This window comes from Patagioenas fasciata, chromosome 1 (genome assembly GCF_037038585.1).
Source record: "Patagioenas fasciata isolate bPatFas1 chromosome 1, bPatFas1.hap1, whole genome shotgun sequence".
Taxonomy (NCBI): domain Eukaryota; kingdom Metazoa; phylum Chordata; class Aves; order Columbiformes; family Columbidae; genus Patagioenas; species Patagioenas fasciata.
Window position 1 is genome coordinate 57,592,246 of NC_092520.1, and position 23,479 is coordinate 57,615,724.

The following is a 23,479-nucleotide window of genomic DNA, read 5'->3' on the forward strand; positions in this document are numbered from 1 at the left end:
GGGACCCACAAGGATCATCGAGTCCAACTCCTGTCCCTGCACAGGACAACCCCACAGTTCACACCATGTGTCTGAGGGCTTGTCCAGTCTCTTCTTGAACACTGTCAGGCTTGGGGCCGTGACACCTCCTTGGGGAGCCTGTTCCAGTGCTGCACCACCCTCTGGGGGAAGAACCTTTTCCTAATGTCCAACCTAAACCTCCCCTGGCACAGCTTCCTGTCATTCCCTCGGGTTCGGTCACTGGTCACGAGAGAGAAGAGATCAATACCTGCCCCTCCTCCTCCCCTGGTGAGGAAACCATCTCCTTTCCTTTCCTGGAGAAATGTGGTAGATGATGTTTTTAGACCCAGACTCCAGTGCAGATAGTCTTTCTTTGGTTATAGCAATAGTGACAGAGAGCTTTTTAAATAATTGGCTTCCCAAAGTTCAATTGCTAATCAAAGAGGGGTGAGAAGGAGCCCCAGATTTGCTTTTCTCCATTTGGAAAGTGGTGTTTGTTTTGTTTTGTTTTTAATTTTCTCTCTCTTGGGAGTTTGTGAAAAAAAGACAGTATTTGCTGATTCAGGTTCCAGCTGCTTTGCAGCACTCTGGCAATGCAAACCAGCTGCCGGTCTGGTTTAACTTAAGCTGGGTTTATGGCTGGTTTGCATCACTGGAGCAGTGTAAAGTACCTGAAGCATGCCAGCTAATCTGGCCTATTGGTGAACCGTTATAAATGACTTGTTTTTCTTCATGTTCTTTACATGTCACTTTATTTATAGTTAAAGCCCCTAGAAATTGAGTAGGTTGTATCACTAAAAGACAGATTTTGTGTTTTAAAGTCTATAAAATTAGAGGTTCTTTAAGCCAGAGTTTTTCTTCTTAACTGAAATAAAATTATCAAATTACACATTACTTGTCTACACTTGTCTGTTATGGATTTCTTTTAAGTTACACTAAGATTACAGTTGCCTGTTCCTGTTATAAGATGAAATAATGATTAGTCTGAGATCTAAAAGAGCAGGGTTTATAAGTTTTATTTTGCAAAATGTGGGCTCAGCTTTTATTCTAAATGCAGTATTTTTCTTCTTCTTCACTAAGAATGTATGCAATATTTCTGTCATTATCAATATTGTCTGTAATTTACTGATTGAAAATATTTTAGAGATTCTGAGAGGAGAAAGAAATCAGCTGACCATGATTTTTCTTCTGTCTATAGTAAAACATGTCACTGAAATTATATTTACCTACCTTGGGTGGCATGATGTATGTTCAAAACGTGCCACAAATATTAACCACTAATTATATTAGTCCTTGTATAGTGTGTATTGGGTTTTTTTTCCCCATGATTCAGCTCTTTCTCTGGTACTTTTACAGTGTTGAATGCATGATGTGTGTTTTTAAACAGTATTATACAATGGAAAAATAAGAGAAGTGTCATTAAAGTTACTCTGTTCTATGCTTTCTTCAGAACTCAGGGTTTTTGCTCTTCACATAAAAATATTTTTGTATAAAGATTACAGGATGATTTTTAAAATATATATTATTTGTGGATAAACATATTGGCATTCAAGTCAGGAATTGTATTCCTCTGATCAACTGTATATTGGAAGAAAACATGACAGAATTTGCAAAGTTTTTTGGGCTTTGAGGCAAAACACTGAAGAATTAATTACTGCCTCCTATTAATTAAGATAACAATGCAAAACCCTTCATTAGAAGCGTAGGAAAAGTTCTTCCTTGGTCCTTGGAGAGAATATTATATGCAAGCCCCGTTGTGTGGGTTGCAAGGTGTCGCTGGAATTTATATGCATTACTTGTCTAATTGCAGTAAATGTAGCATGTCCAGATAGGTTTAAAAGTTGGATGGCTGTTTGCTACTTGCTGGAAATCACTTGAAACCTTGCTACTCAGAGGCAGCTGTTCACAGGTCCTTCACCTCTCCCCAGAGAGAGCTGGAAGACTCTGTTGTTGGACCTTGTCTTTTATGGCAGAAGCAGTAAACATGACAGGTTGTTTGGGAGCCATCTGTTTTAAAATGGTTGCTGCTTTGTATGCAGTAATGAACTTGAGATCAGTTTTCTGTCTGTCTTCATGGTAACAGCCTTGTTTGGTGTCACAACAGGTGGAAGTTGATGGGATGAAACTAAACGTGACCAGCGAGTGGAACCTGGCTTCACCCTTATTGTCTGTCACCATTGATGGCACTCAGAGGACTATACAGGTAAATCCACCAACGCTTCATTTGTAGAGCTGAGGTAACCAGAAGCCTTTGGGTATACAAATAATAGCAGTATGTGGGGTCTGAACTTTTGATACATCATAAAAATTACGTGGTGTGCAAATAACATAATCTTTCTACTTGGAGTGCATCCAGAGCTTCAGTGAAGTGAAGTTGTCTGACTTACTCATATAGAGTTTTGAACATAGAATCATTCTGATTGGAAGAGACCCTCAGGATCATTGAGTCCAGCTGTTAACCTAATCCTGGCACTAAACCATGTTCCTAAGAACTTTATCTATATGTCCTTTAAACACCTCCAGGGATGGTGACTCAACCTCTTTCCTGAGCAGCCTGTTCCAATGCTTCACAAGCCCTTCCGTGAAGAAATTTTTCCTAATATCCAGTGTAAACCTCTTGTGGTGCAACTTGAGGCCATTTCCTCTTGTTCTATCACTTGTTACTCGGGAGAAGAGACCAACCCCCTCCATGCTACAACCTCCTTTCAGGTAGTTGCAGACAGCGATAAGGTCTCCCCTCAGCCTCCTTTTCTCCAGGCTGAACAGCCCCAGTTCCCTCAGCTGCTCCTCATCAGACTTGTGCTCCAGACCCCTCACCAGCTTCATTGCCCTTCTCTGAACGCTCTCCAGCACCTCAATGTCTGTCTTGTAGTGAGGGGCCCAAAAGTGAACACAGAGAAGTTCTGGCTTATTTAGCCACAAATTTACCCCAGTTGCTAGGATCTCTTTACTTGGTGACTGTGGAGAGATAGTTACTTAGTCACTTAAAAAATAAAGAACAGATTACTGTTTACAAAAAGGTTGGGTCCTGCAGTAAAGTTATTCTCTTCCTCATGTTTGGATTGCATTCCACTTTTGGGCCTTGGCAGATTGAAAGTTGCAGGACAGTGCATCTCACATATGACATGCGTTTATATATGCTTTTATGAAATGTGATCAGTTCCATGACTTGAAAAGAAAAATGTAGAAAAGATCCCAAACGTATTTGTTTCTAAGAAAAGTCTAAAATGGTTAATGCACGGTGTTCCTTGTGAGCAATAATGTGTTCAAAACCAACTCCAAACAAAAGGATGTACCTTTAACTGCCATGCAAATTTTCTGAAGGCAATGCTACTCAGGATTTATATACTTCTTGAGAAATCATTCATTTATAAATGTATATTGATCCTGGAAGTAGTGAAAGGAAAAGAAAAACTTTGAGTTTTTAAAATTATGTTTTTACGTAGAATGTTAGCTGTTTATTTTGTATACATTTATCAGGGGTACAGTGGTTAGATTTCTGATAATTTGCAGTGCAATATGTGAACTTATTTTTTCATTCTCACCTCTGGTAAATTACCCAGACGAAAATGTTATTTTTGCTGTGACTGAATTTAAAAGACTGCAATTTGAAGATTGAAAAAAAAAGTATTTTTCAAGGATAGTGTTGACTGAGAAAGAAATTTTCATCACATGCCCAAGTAAATTCTCTACTTAAGCTTTGTACGCTTCATGGAAGGTTAATGCCAGTGTCAAGGATTGCATATGTCTAAAATAATTTTGTATTGTAAAGTGCATTTCTGTATTTTAGTACTGTTTGTTTTTTGCTGCTATTTTATAAAGGAAATTTCTGATTTTGGGTAGGAAACAATACTGATGCATGAACATACAGTATCTGTTTAGGAGACAAGCATTATATTTAGAAGAGAGAACCATATTCAGAAGGCCTCATTGCAAAGTATATTGTAACTATATCATGGAATCACAGAATGTTAGGGATTGGAAGGGACCTCACATGATCATCCAGTCCAATCCCTCTGCTGGAGCAGGAACACTTAGGTGAGGCTACACAGGAATGTGTCCAGGTGGGTTTTTAATGTCTCCAGAGAAGGAGACTCCACAACCCACCTGGGCAGCCTGTTCCAGTGTTCTGTCACCCTCACTGACAAGAAGTTTTCTCTCAAATTTAAGTGGAACCTCCTGTGTTCCAGTTTGAACCCATTACCCCTTGTCCTACTGTTGGTTGTCACCGAGAAGAGCCTGGCTCCATCCTTGTGATACTCACCCTTTATATATTTGTAAACATTAATGAGGTCACTCCTCAGTCTCCTCTTCTCCAAACTAAAGAGACCTGACTCCCTCAGCCTTTTCTCATAAGGGAGATGCTCCACTCCCTTAATCATCTTTGTTGCCCTGCACTGGACCCTCTCCAGCAGTCCCCTATCCTTCTTGAACTGAGGGGCCCAGAACTGGACACAGTATTCCAGGTGCAGTCTCACCAGGGCAGAGTAGAGGGGGAGGCTGGATGCATGTCCCCATATACCAATAGCAGTAAAACCTGTTAATTAAGGTGTAATATTTGAACTGGCACATAAAATCAGTTTTGAAATCGACGATCCTGAGATGTGAACGTGCTCTCTTTCTAGGAGCTGAGCCAACAATAGTGTTACTTGCGCTCCTTGAGAATGACCATGTTGTATGAAATGCTGCAGGGCCAGCAATGAGCTGGCTGCGTGGTATCCATCCAACAGAATGTGGAATAGACACATATGTTGTTTCTTTCTCAGATGGTATCTGTAAGTCATTGCTTTTAGCAAGGAAACTCAGTAGCTGGAAAAGTTATTAATATTTTGGTGTGTGTATGTAAATTTATGGGAACCTTAAACTTGACCTCTGGTGTCCTCTCACTGGAATCTAAATTGGTTTTTTGGTTATATATTTCTCTAGACTTGCCTTGCTGCAAGAACCAAATTAGACAAGTGTATTCCTGTAGGTCAATTTGTCTCCAAAAGCAATTGACCCCTGAGTCTCAAAGTATCTTCTTTCAGCACGACTTAGCCTAGAGCCATTTAAGCAACAAATATGGATGAATCGAATAATTCCAGCTGTGCTTTATTAATTTTCAGCCAATCTAATTTCTTTTCATAGTTGGTTTCATTCTTCTAAATTTGCCCAACCAAACACAGTCTTTGTGAACATTAGATTTCTTTGAAGGTTTGATTTATGCACCTTGGGCTCGATCCTGCAGTCTGGCCCCAATCCAGCAAAGCACTTAAGCATGGGAGCAGGAAATAAATAATTTTAAAATGTATTTATGTAAATTATAGTCTAGACGTTCAGATTGTTGCATATCTGTCGCATGTTTAAAAATAAGTAATTAAGCGTGCTCCTGTATTTCTACTCCTTGGCTAAAGGCTTTACGTATATTAGAGCAAAGCAAAGTTAAGAAGACCTACGAGTTTAAACGCCAGGTTTTCTAAGACTATTTCTAGAGCACAGGACCTGGGAATACATCTGACACCTGAGAAAGAGGTAGGTGCCCTGGTCACAGTCTGTCTAGGGCATCCCAGGGCACAGCCAGGATGCATGGCAGCTCCCTCCTTCCCTCCCCACCGTGGTTGTTCCTTTTGCGAGAGGCCCATCTGTGTGCAGCAGATGGGCTCTGTGGAGGTCCTGGCCAGGTCCCCAGGTGATGGAGGGACCAAGAACCCTGGGGTGTCCTGCAGATCCATTTGGCTGCAGCAAAAGGACTCTGAAATCTTTGTGCTGCTTTGGATAACTGTGAAATCTATATGATACTTATATGAAGTGATGAACTGATGAAAACCTGGGGGTCATTTGAGCAACAGAGTTCTGAGATACAGTCTCCGGGGATGAGGGTGTAGGCACACCCTGTGGCATTTCTTGAAAAATGCAAATTCCATCATGCTTTTGTTGTTGTTCCTGTTTTCAGTAATTCCTCAGCTTATCCCAGTTGCTCAGCATTTTATCCACTTAGGGCTGGACTCCACCTCTCATTTGGAGAGGCTGGATTTAACACATTGTGAAGTGTAGGGTTTTGTCCACCAAGCAAATGATATTTTTGTGTGCAGAAATACTTTGCCAAAGTTGTTTGTCCCACCTGTTTCCAAATATGTCAGTGGCTCAGAATCTGACTTACACCTAGCTATTGTGAATTCATGTCTTCGCTGAAAATTGGGGAAGTAACAATAGGCATGTAGTTATGATGTGTCTTCCTGAAGATTCAGATTTGAAGGGATTGTCTGTTATTTAATTGAAAAAACATTTAGGCTTTCAGGCAATATTTAGAATAAAAATAAATAAATGAGCTGCTTAATGATTCTTCTGAAGAGCAAGTGGAGAAGGGGAGGTTGATTGAGTTGTGGAAAAAAACTGTAAGAACTCCAGTGGAAACTGGAAGGGAGAATGATGGTTCAGAATGGCATCCTGGAAAGTAACAACAGCTGGAAGAGAGGCAGCAGGTGTATTTTGGGACAACGAGGGCATTTATGTTCCTCTACCTCTGCTCCCATGATCAAGTAGGTTGGATTTCAGTGAGCCCTGTACCTGCAAAAGTTGTTGCCTATGATGTCTTTTCTCCACACATGCCTATGAACTGGGGAGGGAGTGGAAGGAGAGAAAGGAATAAGCTGCCTTTTCCCTAGAGCTGAACATCACCTTTTATTCTCTCATGTGAACCAGAATCTAAGGGGACCTGAAGATAAATCAATGAATCCCTGAAGTCCAGCAGATGGACTTGGACCTAACTGCAAGTCTGTGCTCACTAGAGTCAGGTTGCAAGTAGGTGCCTTCTGCTGGGACACTGTGCAGGAAGATCAGGTATCTGATGCAGGAAGATCAGGTTGCCCAAGAAAAAAAGTGCATGTAGGAGATCCTTAAACCCTCTTTGCTTTGGTACTACTTGTGTGTGACCAAATTCTCAAGAACCATCTCTCTGACCATTCAAATTCTGAGGCTCCTCTGTGGCAGTACTACATGGGCAAATGCTACAACTCCTTAGTGCCCTGCTTTCATTGATCCCATCATCAAACACTCAACCCATCCTTATATATCATTTACTTGCAGACAGTTCCCTGTAGCAAAAGGATTCTGAGTCAGAATAAATTATTTGTCACCATATTTTGCCAACACTTGTACCTCTTTGTTATATCATATGCACCCAGTTTTTCCACTGACATGTTATCGTAGAATCATAGAACATCCTGAGTTGGAAAGGACCCACAAGGATCATCGAGTCCAACTCCTGTCCCTGCACAGGACAACCCCACAGTTCACACCATGTGTCTGAGGGCTTGTCCAGTCTCTTCTTGAACACTGTCAGGCTTGGGGCCATGACACCTCCCTGGGGAGCCTGTTCCAGTGCTGCACCACCCTCTGGGGGAAGAACCTTTTCCTCATGTCCAACCTAAACCTCCCCTGGCACATCTTCCTGCCATTCCCTTGGGTTCTATTGTTGGTTGCCCATGCTGGTTTCACAGCTCTACTACCGTGCCATAATGAAACCTTCCACCCTCTGAAGGTAGTGCAGGCATTCTGCTGGACCCTGGAAAACTCTTGATGGCTTTTGGCAGCTTCAGAAAAGCAGTTTTACGGTGACACTGGTGATGCCTTCTCTTTGTATGTCCTGGCTTTCAGGGGATTGGTCTCTGCTGAACTGAAGCTCTGTAGGACTTAGACGAAACTCAATTGAACAAGGTCCTGAGCATCTCATAATTACTTTGACGTTAACCTTGCTTTGAACAGGGAGTGTGACTGCCTGGTTGCCAGAGGTCCCTTCCAGCCTTACTGTTCTGTGACTTTGTTGGACATCCCAAACTCTATGGTGAAAACGTCTTTATCAGTCACAGCAAGGTGTAATTAGGAAAGTAATGGAGTTACTAAACCAAGAACACAATCCTGTAAAGCTGAAATCGTCAGTCTCAAGCTTCAAGTGTTTTTGTGAATGAAATAAATGAAGATTTATCCGTGGAATTTTATTTACTTACAGTGTTAACAGAGAAATCAGTTATGGCATCACTTATTATTTTTTTCATTTAGTTTATTTATTGCATCAGCAATTGGAGCATGAGGAGTATATTCTACATCCTGGGATGTGACGAATTTAAGTGCTTCTCTGAGACAATGTTTCATTTGATTATTATTTTGGTTTATAAGAACAGAAGAAATAAAAATGCTGTAGGTTATGAAGCCTTTGTTCCTGGGAAATGTCTGATGTTCTGGGAAATGTCTGACAGGAGAACAAAGCCTATGCCCAAGTATTCATTTCCTTCAGCCCCGTGGAGAATTTTTTCTAACATATGTGTAATTTTCTTTAGAAAAATTACCTATATACATTTTTTTTTACTGTTTTGAGATCTCAGATGTCATCTGTGATAATGATGTATTATGTAGGTTTCAGGTCTAAGGTACCATTACTTCAGCACACTCATTTTCTTAACCCCTGAAAATTATTTTGGGAAGCTTTAGTGAGCTGTGAACATGAAGACAGTCCATTCTTTAGTGCTGTGTGATTACTGCACACACTCTGCTGTTGTCATTTACCCAAGATTTCTGAATTACTTTTGCTAGTTGTCTCTAGAAGAGGCACACACAGTGATCTGCAAACGGGCAGACATTTGGAAATACTGCATCCAAACAGCTATACTGTTGGGTAAACTAAAGCTGGAGTGCGAGCCCCAGCACTGTATTCCTGATGGCCCGTATTGATTAACTGATACCTCACTCCCTCTCTGTGTTTCAGCCTGTTCCAGTTTGGGTTGACCTAGATGCATCTGATATAGATCTATACTGTGCCATGTAGGCCCAAGCAGTGAGACTGAGGTGGTCATTGCCATTTGCCTTTGGGACCAGGCGTCAGTCCATGGCCCTGCTTTACTGAGCAGTGTACAAACACAGACTGCCTGTGTTTTCGTCTTTGCTTATCCAGCCACGGTCATCTGAGAAAACAGAACTCAGCCTTGAAACCCCCAAAATAACTGGTGGATATGATACAGAGAAGTTTATTTTTGTCGCCTGACTTGACACTCTTGTGACGTTTGGGACAAGTACAAAGAAATATTCAAGTATCCCAGGTGGAAGGCAAATACAAAAACCTATTGTATACAGTGTAGGATGCCTTGCTGCATCTCAGGCTTTTAAATTTTTTTTGAAAGTATTAATATCTGTTGGTCTAGGGCACTGTTATTGTTGTTACTTCTTTCTCTGCATGGATGTTTGTCAAAATTTTTAAAATTATTAGTTTTTAAAACGAGCCCTGAATATGTGTATGCCTATATGACAGCAACATGCCCAGCTCCTAAGTCATGAAGCCTTAAAAAATATCAGATATCCTTTATTGTAATACCAGAGTATTTGTATTAATGTCTACTTTAAATAGTGAGTACTCAAATCTCATAAGTGGTCTGCAATTTGTGTGAAGTCAGTTTAATTCAAGTCCATGGTTTGAATGGAGAATGTGTGAAGGGAAGGGGGAAATTCAAGGAAATAAAAGATCATTATTGCTACCTTTTTTCTTTTTTCAATTGAGCAGCTGAAGCAAAAAGCACATCACCACTTTTACTGATTCTTTCATGAAAATTTTTTTTTTTTTCCAACCAAGTGATCAACTGCTGTGCCAAATCAATCCTTCTGGAATTTATTGTCCACTTCTCAGAGAGAGGTCTCCCACAGTAAAGCTCTATCTGCAAACAACATACTTGACCCTTTTTTTTAAGCTAGTGGGATTAGTAATATCCAGTGCTGCTCAAGGGGTTAATCAAATATTACTGGTTGTCACAGTACCTTATGCCATATTTTTTTCCAAAGGAGCTATAAATTTTAATGACAGACAATATTCAGAATTACTAACTATAAGGATTCTATATGTGTCCGAAGACTAAAGCATCATATTCGGTTGTTGACAGACATTGTGACTTTATGATGTCTAAACCCTGAAAGACAAGGAATGGTTCCATTGAATATGGTAAGACATTTGGAGAGCAAAGGGGAAGGAAGAGGAGGGATGTCAAAGAGCAAGAAAGGACTATGGATCCTGCAAAGAATCTGTCTCAGGGCAACCATGAATATTATCACATCTAGAACCACATGGCAGTGTATTACCTGCACGGTGTCCCCCTGTAAGAACAAAACATATTCCAGCATGTCAGCACGAGAGTAACGTTTATAAAAGTCATAGTGATTTTGTGATTTAATGTAATAACAGCAAAAACTTAGAAGTTCACAGGGAGGACTAAACTCTTCATTACTGTAAATAATTGTAAATAGCTGGAAATGTTGGGCTGGAGTAAATGTCTTTTAGATTTGTTCTTTGCCAACACCTAATAAATGGTACTTTCTGTGGGGTTTTTTGGTGGCTTGGTTTGTTTTAAAGGAGCACATGGGCATTCTTGGAAGGTGCTCTAGGTATATAAAACAGCAATACTCCTGTACTATCAATATTAAACATATGTATATTTAAAGCTTGGCAAAAAGAAGCAACAAATGATACTAATATTGGATATCACCTAAAGAAATAGTGGGAAGGATCTGTGTTTCCATTTTTCTGTTTATTTTGAGGGTAGAAATTCCTAAGCCATCTACTGCAGTTAAATCTCAGACATTCAGAGAACGGTTCTTCTTCCAAAAGCAGTAATATGGTGTCTCAGCCTCTTGTAGAGGTGCAGTTTGTCTGTGGGGATTGATGCCCTGTAAGCCATTCATGCCGTGTGATTGCTGCCTTGCCTTGAACCTTGACATTAACATCTGTATTTGTACTGTTTGGGAACAGATTCCATTTAGTCCCTGGGAAAGGACGGGGAGAGCTTCCAGCAGGTGCCTCCTGGCAGGATCCCTTTTAAATGGAAAGACTGCTTCAGCATAGTGCCGTTTAGGCCGGTCTTTGACACCTTTCACATGTCAAAATGCTTCAGACACAGCAGGACTTGATCATCTCATTCCTCGCTAGGTGATGGCTACCCTTGAAAGAACCTGGAAAATGTGGAGGTGCCCTGAGGAAGAACAGCCAGCCGAGGTTTCATCTTCTAAAAAGTGTGATCTAAAACTGATAATGGCTGAGGGCAGAGCAGCACATAAAATCGAGCTAAGTTTCCATCTGTAGTTTAATGCACTAAGGGGAGAAGACTAAATTGTGACAAAAGTAGAGAGTCATCCCCTAAGTGGAAGGGCTTGTGAGGCTGCACAAATCTGAACATATAGTGCAATGGAGACAGTCTCCATCATACAAGAAAGCTTTGTCAGATAGTATCATAGAATCATTTTGGTTGGAAGAGACCCTCAAGATCATCAAGTCCAACTATAACCTAACTCTAGCGCTGAGCCGTGTCCCTAAATACCTCATCTACACGTGTTTTAAAAAAGCTCCAGGGATGGTGACTCCACCACTTCCCTGGGCAGCCTGTTCTGATGCTTCACCACTCCTTCTGTGAAGAAATTTTTCCTAAAATCCAATCTAAACCTCCTCTGGTGCAACTTGAGGCCATTTCCTCTTGTCTGGGATCACATCCTTAGACTGAGATTTTGCACAGTGGAAAGGGAATGCTGAAATGAAGTTCTGCTTTCTGCAGAGGGTCTAGGAGGAGAAGGAGACTGAGAAAGCCAAAGCAATCCTTTTGATTTGACAAGAAGAGGACTTTGTAGTTTCACAGCTATTTCTGCAGCTTTCTCCTCATCTCTGACCCAACTGTGGGACTCCAAACATGGCAGTGATATAAGTGGATGATAGAGCTTTCCAGATGTCCAAGCACCCTCATGTACACAAAGTCTCATAGATGAGTACTAGCAGATGAATCTGCTGTAACTTTACAAGGTAAAATACTATGTTGGAGTTGGTTTTTTTTTCCCTGATTTCCCTACTGTGAGAATAATTTGGTTTTTAATTAAACCTGGCTGGGGGTGATTCTGTATCTTGCTAGATTGAATTTTCAAGAAGTTATAAATATTGACCAAAAAGTGGATAGAATTCTCCATTTGAAATTCATGTTAAAAGATGTTCCAAATTTCTGGTTGTGAGCAGTTGAAATGAAGCTATAGGGGTTGCAAGAATTACGCATTCCGAAAAATAGCCCTATACAGTTCTTTCACTCAAAATGTTATCTATAGTGTATCTATAGGGTTTCTCTGTGTGTGTTTTTTTCTGCTTTTTTTTTTTTTTGTTTGGTGGTGGTTGTTTGTTTTTTATGTGTGTGTGTTCTATATAACCTGATACATGTTGTCTGACTGTTGATGTAATCATGCCATGGCTTGAAGAAGTTACAAAAAGCATTGGCTGAGGGACAGTCTGAACATTTTCTTTAATAAAAGGTCTCCAGCTTTAATTTCGTCAAATAAATGCAGTATATAGTAGTTCAAGATAAATGTGTTTGAGAAACGTATATATATATACACACACACACATATATATATATATAAAAAAATTATTTCCTTTGTCAACTCATGTTGATTTTGACCCCACACATTATTTTCTAATTTGTAAGCAAAGAAAAAAAAATACTTTTGGTCTGTTGGAGGTTCTTTGCTTTGATATTATTCCTTCCCTGCAGCTGCTTTCTTTCAGTAGTTTGGGTAGCCCAAGATACCACAAGATTTGTGGAAAATACTCTGAGATGGTATTGTTTTTTAGTAATGTCCATGTCAGTTTAGAATCTCTTTCAATGATGTCTATTTTTTGTTTGGCTGAGCTTCTTTATCCTTCTTCATGTAAAGGTTGTTATCATTTTTATCTGCAAGTACTCATCCGCTGCAGGCTTAATGCAAAGCTGATTGTGACCCTACTGCATCTTATCATGAATAGATCATTGATACCCAACTAAGTGGAAATAATTTTCTATGACAAAGCAGAAGAATTTCAAGTCATATCACACTAACCTCTGGTAATTTACTGGGATTTACAGATTATAATGATTATTTGTGAAGTGACTGTGGTATAACACTTAAGAAAGAGGAGGAAAATCAAACACGTTTTGTATGATTGTATACACTTGTCTATTTTTATATGCGTGCACAAGCATTTTGTTTGTATATACATAGCATATGCAGTATAGCATACCGTAACCTGCGTATGTAAAAATACATATAATATTTATGTAACACTCACATGTATTTGACAGCTTTGAAACTGCAGATGGATTTTTTGAAGTTGTGATTTTAAAATATTTTTTTAGATTTGATTTAGCTTGTCACTTTCTTATAAGAAAAAAAATTATACTTTTAACTCAGAATATACTAATTAAGTAAGACAGAAGCTCTATCAGTTGAGTCAACCAGAAGAGCGTCAGTTATGTCTAAGAACACATAATTGATGCCAACAATGTAATTTTACTGTATTGACAGGTAAACATGCAGTGTTGTTTTGTCTTTGTTCAGGTGGTAGACTTCCTTTGCTTTTCAGTGTAAACCTCCTAGTAAATAATTTGCAATTTATGAGGAAAACAATGACAATGCATATAATTAGCAATTCTCTTGTTACCTCTATTTGATTACGTTCCTGCTATCACATGCAATATGAAACCATCTATTATGAGCTATAGAATATGCAAATATCTAACTTTACAAGAGAAACTAGAGACTGGTCTTTTTTCTAAAGAGGTGGAAAATGAAAGAATAATTGTTAACCGTATCCTTTCATTTTCTTGAAAACATCAATTACATTTACAAATCTCAGAAACACAAGCCCACCAGTGGAAAAGAAATAACTCCTTTCAATGTGCTTCAAAAAAATCTAATCACATCTAACAGCTGAAACTTATTTACAACTGTAATTTGAAACATTAATTATGATAATGGGCTGAATTCTTTTGTAACATGGTTCTCAAAAGCCTGGCAGTTCTCTTTTTTTGGTCTTGATGTAACATATGTTTTGTGACTTGGAGAATTTATCTACCTTTCTTTCCTGTTTCTCGTGTTTGTTAACTATTTTCCTCACCTTCTCCATTAATTTTTTTTTCCTCTCACTGGCTGTTAATTCAAGACATGGATTTTGGTGCCTATACCGACTCTTAATGCCGTTGACAACTGAATGTAATGTTTTGCATTTTTGACACACCAAACAGTAGCAGTGATGCTGTGATTCCAGGGCACTTCCACAGCGTCAGGGCAGGAAAAACGCTGTTATATCTTTGTCTTGCCTTAAGACTATGGCTTAAGAAGGTACCTTCTTGATACGCATATATATTTGGCTTTATTAAATTGGTTATTAAATTATTTTTGAAAGGGCTTGGTTATTGCTGCGCTAGCTTATGTAGTTGTAAGTAAATAGAATCTATGTGAGGAAATACTTTAATGATTTGGTTTTCAGTTGTGAAAAATAAGTCAAGTTGTCAAGATACCTGGCTTTACTTTGAAAGCCTTTAAAGAAAATGACAAAGGGGCTCTATTTTTCTTTTTTGTTTTGTTTTTCAAGTTGTGTTTTTCTGTGACGGGAGATTAGCCAAAAAAATGGAATTTTTATTAGGACGTGAAAAGGTCTCTAATGACCCTTGAAAGTGGACAAAAGGGTAGTACAATAAGTGACAGAACTCTAACAAGGGTGGAGGGCATTCCAGGAAAAAAAGACATTAAATCCTTTAATTTTTTTCAGCTCGCCATTTTCTGACAGCTTATCAAGTGGTTGGGACTTGTTTGTTTTGGCATGCGGTTCATTCATTGTAGGCAGCCGGTACTTTGTTCTTCTTTGTGGTTTCCCAAACCTGATTGTGTTTATCCTAGACTGTGGGAAAAGTGTATATTCCTGTTTCCTTTATAAAAGTAAACGTCAGGTTTTGTATGAAATTTTATTTCCCATATTTTCCATTCCGTTAATCATTATTGTTGAAATATGTCAGGCTTTGGCACATCATCCTTTGTTTTCATATGATTGTCCAGATTGTAGTGTCAGTGTGTGACCTGTTAAGTCAAAAAATAAGCATGTTTGGGCTATAATAATTATTACTTCATAAAGTGTAGCTGAGGAACATGCACCATTATTGAAAAGGGACGACAATTTAATTTATTGCTACTAAAATTGTTTCGGGGGTATCTAGCTATTGTTGTATAGTGCTTTCTCACTTAATCTAGAGAAGACAAAACTAAAGGGAATCATGATAATGGCTCTTCATAAACTTGGGGGTAGCTGTAAATAGAAAGGGAATAATCTGTGTTTCCCGTCTGTGATGAAGAAGAGGAGAACTAATGTGCTGTAGTTGCTGTAAAGGGTTTTTAGTCAGGTATTAGGAAAAAACTTGGTAATTATACTGGGATAGATTGCTTCGGGAGACTTTGAAATCTCTGCAATAGAAAGATTTTAAGAATGGGTTATAGACATACGTTTTCTGGGACTGGCACCAGTGTCTTTTCAGTCTGTCAAGTACTGGACTAGAAGTTCTCAAGATAGTTTGCAGCCCTGTTCCTGGGATTCATTGTCTTGAAAATGCTGAAGATCTCTGTGCAGCTCCCTGTTTGCAATTTGTATTCACCTTTTCAAATCTGTGCTTCTGTACTCATGTGTACACCTGCAATTGTGTATTAGAGCTGTGCTCCGTGATTCCGGCCCTGATTTTGGGTCTATATGTGCCTTGATTTAACAGCAGGAAAGAAAGGAGGGGGGAAACATTTCATGTTGAAGGAGGAGACAATTCACAAGAGGAAAGAATTCTTTTTGTGTTTTGCATATTTAGATTACGGATAACACTGTGTTAAATCAATAACATATTTTCTTTTTCATTGTCTTGTGGCTTACCGACAATGTAATATTTGAAGACTGTTTAATAACTTCAATCAACTCCTGAACCACAGTAGGTGACCAGACATTTCATAAGGTCATTTTTTTTTCCTGCTTTCAAAGTAGCATCATTGGAGGTTTGCATTTTAAAAGGAGATTAAAATGTCTCTCATTAGGAGAGAACGAAGATAATACTAAATGTGAGTAACAGGAATACAAAATCACAAACGTTTAGAGGTGGCGAAAGCCTCATTATTCATGACATTCATCTTTCTGCAAGCCCAAGGTTGTTCTGTGTTGTACTTGACTATATTTGCTTTCATTGTTTTTCAGAAATAGATTTTATTGAGCTGACTGGAAAACAAAACCAAGAACACCACCAAAACAAACAACAACCAACCAAACTAAAAACCCAAACCAAAAAAAACAACCAACCACAACAACATCTGAGCTGAAGTATAAATTAGACTTCTAGTACTGAAATTCTTGAAGGAAGTGGTTGTATTTTTATCTATTTTATGTATAGCTTTATGTCTTTGATTAGTTTTGGTTACTTTACAGTGATGTGACGGAAAGAAAATTGAATGGTTTCAAATTCTGGAGAAGCTTCTAATCAGTTTTTACATTTATTTTTTTTCAGCGGCTTTCTCGGAATGCCTCTGGAGATACAAGCATTCAGTTTCTAGGCACAGTGGTAAGTGTGCAGCTATTGTCAAAAGTTATGTTGGTAGAGAAATATAATCTAAATGGAAAATAGGTGAATGACACCAGCAGCACTTTTATGCTTGTGTTTGTGAAGGTTAGTATTATGCGTAAATATTGCGAGCTTAACAGCTGAATTTAGGCAAATTTCTGAAGCTGACTTCCAAGGCATGGTGCACAATATCTGCATTCCACATTTCAGTAATCTCAAATCTGCCTCTGTTTCATTTACAAGACATTTAAGAGTCAGTGGTTGTAGACTTGTAATTTTATTGCAACATACTCAGGTTTGATCCACATCAGGATCAAATCAGCTCTTCCCCACCACCTCAACTTTCTGGTCTCTGTCGCTTCACCATACCATGTACCCTCACATCCCAGAGGCACATCAGTAACTGTCTTATAAAAAGACTATATGGTGGTGCAAAGTGGTTCTCCCAGATTTTGGTTGTTGAAGAGAAGTACGTTTAAAATCCTGATCAGATTTTATGCCATTTGTCAGAATTTACTCAATAAAACAGGTTGTTGTTGTCTGCTATTATCTTGAGCAATCATGTATGATACAGAAACTGAAGTTTTGTGTTATGTAATGGGTGCTTATAAACATATGTGATTGAAGCAGCATCAAATTCCATCATTTGCATTATTAAAATGCAGTCATTGATTTTTCCACATTCCTTATGCACCTAAAAATAGTTCTGAAAATTAAATAAAATTGAAGTATCCCCTAAAGTCAGTTGTCCTGATTGCTGCCAACAGGTTTCCCTGCAGTGACATTAACAGGAATGAAATATTTCCTTTAGAATTTAGTCCTGACATTTCTGTTCACTATATGTTTTGGACAAAAATAGATTAAGATTGCGTATGATAATGTTTTCATTCTACTTACTTGTAATTAGTTCTTCTACATGTCCTATGAAGCCATTTTTTGGGAGGTATAGCACGGTAAGAGTGGACTTAACAAGAATACCTTGCATGTTGTTTTTTAGAGATGAAAAGTGCCCCTAATATTTTTTGCTTCTAGAAATATATCTGTATATGCATATAGATTTGTCTTTTTCAATATCAAGCAGAGCAGCAGTTACAGATAAAACATAGAACAAAAGTTTTGCTCTGCCGTGTTGTATTTGTAACAATGCTTCAGCTCTGGAGTTGCATCCTGCATAGGCAAGATTGCTGCAGGCTGCCTGATCTAATAGTCTTTGTGTGAGCAGAAAATAATTACTCCAAGTAGACAGGATATAAACACAAATGCAACTTGATAATACTGCAGGTATTTTAATCAATCTCCGTTGGTGGGTGCTGTAGCAGAGAAAATTCTGATTAGGTGTGTGCTTACTGGCATTAAAAATTAAATTTGTTGTTAAGTTGGTTATTAAGACATTTTGTGTTCACATGTTAGAAGTGCCCCACAGTCTCACAGGCTAGAACTCTTGTGCTGGGCCTTGTGCAACAGCAAAAGACGACAAAAGAGGGTACAGTACTGATGTGCTTTTAGCTTTAAAATGTTGATGATGAAACAGTTAATGGATTGTAATACATATCAGATCTTAGTGACTGCACCATGTGTGTTTATCGGATGGTAGTTATTTTGGGACATCAAATATGTGATTACAACTAAAATTCTCAAGAGGACTAAAAAGAAAAGCCTGTAATACTCTATCCGCCATTTTTAGTTAATATAAATTGTGCATGTCTTGCTGCTCAAACCCAGAGAGAGAACTTCAGCGAGCAGGGCAGAGAAGCAGTAATGAAGTCTGCTTCCCAGGGTTTGCTCTGATACCAATGTTCCCACAGAATCCAAGCCAGAGTCTGCACCTGTGTTACTATCAGTTCCTCTGGGCCATTGTCCCTCTCATCTCCCCAAAGTCCTTTCCTTTATTTAACTTGTCCTTTGCTCCTTTAACACCCTTCTGCACTTTTAAAATTTCAATTTAATACCCTCACCTTAGGTAATGGGGAGGGGGAAGGATGGGTGTTCTTGCAATAGCAGCCTCTACAAATTGTCTACATGTGTAGATCTACACAGTCGGTATGTGTGTACTGCATGTGTATCTGTACACATCCACAAATGTAAATGTTCTGTCAAAGGAAAAAAATATCACCTTGAATGAAGGTCCTAGAAATACATTTTGGGGCTCACCATTACTTACCTCTCACTAAACCTTTGCTAACATAGAAGTGCAGTTAAGATAGCCTTTGAAAGGAATATTTGGCAGCAAGAAACTCTTGCTTACTGGTTATTATCATAATGTATTGTTATCAACATAATAAACAGCTTGTGAAATTATTGCTCTACTCTTTTTTTGGTAAGAGGATTTGCTAGGGATAGCTTTGAGCGGTCTGTGTTACTTTTGATGGTGGCAAATGTTGATGGCACTTCAGTGGTGGCAGGCAGTCTGGTGTTACTGAGTGTGCGCACTGCTGACCTGTCCATCACAATGTCTTTTTAGAGCCAGCTGATCAGGAGCACAGCTCCCTGGCTTGTCAGGAGGGCATCAGCTTCAATAAATGGCTTCACTTTATATATATATGTTTTTTTTTTTACATTGGACAGGAGAGATAATTTTGTGACTGTTTTTTGATAAAAGCCAGCTGACACTTGGAGAAGAAGCAAAGGGTGTGCTTCCCTATTAGAAACATCCTTGATGTCCCAGTTAGCTGGGTAAAGGACAAAGAAAACTACTTTGCAACAGAAAGACAACAGTTTAATATGAATTCTTCTGCATGACATATGGTAGATGTGACAACAGTAAGACAAATGATTCTATTAGTGTAGCAGTGTATTTTTGTTGTTTTAGAGGAGCACAGGAAAAATCATGTTGCTTTCCCCAGCCAAATCATAGCTTTGGGTGCACACCATTAGCATCATTTGGGGGTCTACATGGATTTTAATAATATTTCTGTTTGTTTCTGATCATTAGTAGAAATTCTTTGCTACTTCAACATTTCTCTTCAAAGTGTAGTGGCATTAGATAGCTTATTTTCTCTGAATTGTTTTTTGGTAGAGGGTTATGAGTCTCAGAGCTGATATAGGACTCGTACTGTTGGAAAATATACAAGAATACCTGAGGAACAAGCAACTTTTATATACTTTTAGTTTTAAGAAATGGTTGTTGAATAGGAAACTACACTGATTTGGTTTAATTTCCTTTGGACGATAACATTTTGAGTCCTGATTAAATTATTTCAGAACAGCTCATGGGTTATTGCTGCAATTGAGATGTTATGTGAGTTTTCACTCATTTTTCCTCTCTGCTGAACGTGACTAGATATAATGTGCTGATGGAGTCCTGCTATTCTGCCACTTTAAGCTAGAATTGTTCAGCTGGTATATTTATTAATAGCATTATTGTAATACCAAGGAATCCTGTAGTGCTATATATTGTACACAGAAGAAGGAAACAAGGTAATCCATGCTTCAGATTGATGTCCAAAGCCATGGCCAAAAGCAACACTACTAGGAGACAAGGAGGCAGTCCTTTATGGGTTGTCTTCTGTGTTCAGGCAGCTCACAGAAGTAGATTTGTAACAAACATAAAGATCTATTGACAAATACCAAGCAGAACTTCTGCTTCAACCTCTGCAGTCCAAAAGCTTGGATGTTTGAGTAGGCTTTTCAAAGGATCAAAGTGCACCCTTCATTCCTCTCTTTCTAATGAGCCTCCAGTTTCTATCTTGTCTCTTCATTGTGCCTTCTGTTGTGTTACATGAAAGGAATGTTTTTTGCTGGCCCAGTGATGGCCCCAGTCATTTGCTGATTATTCACTTCTCTGTCAGCTGGACTTCAGCAATGAAATATGTGTGGGCAGGCAGCCTTTAGCACTAAGAAAGCTTCAGGGATGCAGAGAACTGCAGATTATTATGGAAGCATTAAGCTTATTCTAGACTGTAACGGCCTCTGTGTGGAATTTAGAATAAAGAAATACTGTCCGTATGCTCAGGTGGCTTCACTGCATCCATAACGTCATTGTGAGCTCTGGGCTGCAGGCCGCGCTTGGCAGCGATGGCCTGTCCTGTGGAACACTTTCCTCAAACACGTTCCTAGAAAGAGACAGTCCCAGACAGTGAGAAGTCCCCAGCCACAGTGGAAAATTTTACTGTCCTTTGCTCATGATTCTTGACATTTTGTTGATCTTCTGTTTTCTAATGTCGGCAAAGCAATATAGAGAAAACCAGTTACTTCTTTCCTCTGGGGAAGGATGAAAGGACGTGTATGTGTCAGATGTTGTGTAGTACGTTACTTTACAATGTTCCTTCAGTGGTAAACACAATATAGGAACCCATGTGGAACAGTGGAATTGCTTTAGCCTATGAATCAAACCATCTTTAGGTGCTTCTGAGTTGCCTAGCACCTTTTTTTTGGTTCAGCCTTCTCACTGGAGGTTTTTCCGTTACTTCAGTCTCATTCCGAATGAGTGGTTTTTGCCACCTTTGATTTACAAAACATCTGAAGTTTTGCTGTGGAGATGTATGCTTTTCTATGATTGCTATTAACCTGTTAATGATACACTTAATGTTCTTTAGGTTTTTTGCAGACAACACATTTAGAGTAGTTCAGAGATCACTGTCCCAACCCGATCTGCAAACTCCAAGTTGAGAACACTGGATTTGGAAAAACTAGTCTCTGTCAAGCCCTGGCTGTGCTTTTTAGCATAATTGGCATGCGTTCTAGTACAGTTGTGGTCATTCAATATTAATGACTTTTTGATTGTTCTCTGTTTATTTCCAGATGGGGGGCAGAAGGATGCTTCGTACACAGCCAGGGCTATTAGTTATGTATATTGTTCATGAAGTTAGTCAGAAATAGAGAGCTTTACATCAGAGGCATTCCTCAAAGTTTTTACTGTTGCTTCCTCGCTTATTGTATATTCATCATTTATGTATCTAAGGTGTCTGGGAGCTGCAGGTCAGTGTACCAACTTCACTTCTCGCTGCTGATTCCCCTTCCCACTCCATTCTGCCAGGACTTGTCTGCTTTTGCTTCAGTAGCAAATTTCAAGCTTTCTGTCCCATTACTGAGTCTTACAAGTTATCCTTGGGCTTTTCAGTCTGTGTATAATCTCATCATCTTCCAGACAGCTTCCTCCTTTTTCTTTCTCCCTGCATTCTTAAAAAGACCAATTAAATAGCAATAAAGATGGAAGCTTTGACTGTATGAGTCTTATTTAGCTCACAATGATAAATGTTTTAACAACCTGCTTCTTTCACTCTTACAAATCATTGGAGTTCTTAACAGGTTTTCTTTCTGCTTTTGTTTTGATATGTGATGCTTCTGAAAATAGATACTGAAGATTTATGCAGACTTTCAAACATTGGTTGAAAACCTGCAGAGGTTACAAAGGTTGTATTTATTGGAATATGTAGAGTATTAACCACAGTAAAACAAATATAGTTCAGTAGGTGTTTATTTTGCAAGCTAATGTATCTTTTTTGTTGTTGTTGTTTGGGTGGGGTTTTTTTGTTTGTTTGGTTGGTTTTTTACTCTTCCTTATCACAAGCCTTAAGATTAGGGTCCCTGCTGATCTGAAGGGAATTCTAGTCTTGTATAAATTTGGGTTTTTTTGTATTATTATTTTATTTCCATCCAGCTTCAGAGTCATTGTGAACTACAGTGCTTATAGTAGTAGAGCTATCGTCAGTGGCATTTCAGTAGCACAGAAGGTGTCACTAGGAGAAACGTGCAGTTCCTTCTGGAAGCTTCCACAAGTCCCTTTCGAATATGGGTGGTGAGAATCCTGAGATTGGCTACGAGCTTCTGCAGTGTTCTACAGAAAGTGGGTAATTCATGCAACAAAGATTTCACTTGTGAAAATAGTGATACTTTGGCCTGTCATTACGACTGGTCAGTGAAAATTGTTTCAGCACATGTGATGTGGATGATCAGGTGCAGCCACACAGCTGCATATGCTGTTCTTATTTAAGTTTTGTTATATATTTGTATGTTTTAAAGGAGAAGGTATAGTGAACATACTAAAGCTGTCCATTGGGGGCAAACTCAAAAGCACCTGAGAGATTTTGAAATAGTGGTGTTACAAAAACCCATGTCCTACAATCACTTAGATTATTTTGGGACTCTTGCTCAGGATTGCATTGAAAAGAGAAGTAAGAAAGCAATTGGAGTTCTTTCTGAATTTTGCTTTCGTGACTTAAAAGAAACCAGAAGTGCCATAAGTTCCCACAGAACAACCTCTTGTAGTCTTTACCCGAGACCTCCTTGAGCAAGAGATGTTGGTGTCAGGGTGAAGCTGAAGCTGCCTATGTGCTTTATTGGATGGCAGTGGTGACCATGCTGGCTGGCCAACTGGCCACTCCCAAATTTCCCTCAGCTGGAACAGGGATTTAGGTCTCTTGTTTTCTTGACACAGCCAAGTGCTCTTTAGAAGATTTGTGAAAACATACTTATGGTTTCTACAATACTTATAGACAGTTGGACTTACTTACCTTTTCTTCAAATTTGGTTGCAGTTGATCAGCAGGTTAAAATAGTGTATGTGGGTAAAATGGGATCACTAGATGGAATGAGGTGGGGATGGGGACTGAGAGGCAGAAATTTGGATTGCAAGCCTTGCTTTCTTACAAAACCAGGCTGGAAATGAGTTATTACATTTAGATTCTCATGTTTTGCTTTTTATTTGTTCATTTGAGATCTTGGCCTTCTCTTCTGTTTTCATCTGAAGTTTTACTTTGCAGAGAAAAAATGTGTGATGACATCATAAGTAGGTCAGAATTCCCATGAATGTCCTTAATGTTGGTGGAATCTGTAGCATGTGTTCTATCTGTAGTGTAGTAGTCTGCTTATAATAAATTATTATGCCACTTATTCCTTGGAAATAAGCAAATGGAAAAAATAAGGATTTCTGATTTTCCTTACTTCATGTGACAAGTTTCTTTCTTATTGAGCTCAGTGATGCTTTAAGGACAAGAACCGGACTTGATTGAGTAGCCTGTTAGTTCTTGGAACATAAGTGGTGGACAGGTTACTCAAGAATAAATCAATTTATTTCCTTTGGTAAACCAAGATTTACCAGTGTTGAAATAATTATTAGTTGCTTTGTTTGTTCAAATAAGTTTGTGGTGGTTTTTT

At 38.8% G+C, this 23,479-nt stretch overlaps 1 protein-coding gene across 3 annotated transcripts in view; it reads left to right on the plus strand.

The window, feature by feature from the left end:
• PCCA (propionyl-CoA carboxylase subunit alpha) overlaps nucleotides 1-23,479 on the plus strand; it is a 283,490-nt gene that overhangs the window by 206,448 nt on the left and 53,563 nt on the right. For 2 of the 3 annotated variants that reach the window (XM_065829712.2, XM_071807058.1), the window contains exons 20-21: nucleotides 2,105-2,203; nucleotides 16,332-16,385. In XM_065829712.2, the coding sequence (XP_065685784.2) occupies nucleotides 2,105-2,203; nucleotides 16,332-16,385 (153 nt within the window). The remainder of the gene's footprint in view (nucleotides 1-2,104; nucleotides 2,204-16,331; nucleotides 16,386-23,479) is intronic. The other variant, XM_071807055.1, reaches the window with a different exon arrangement.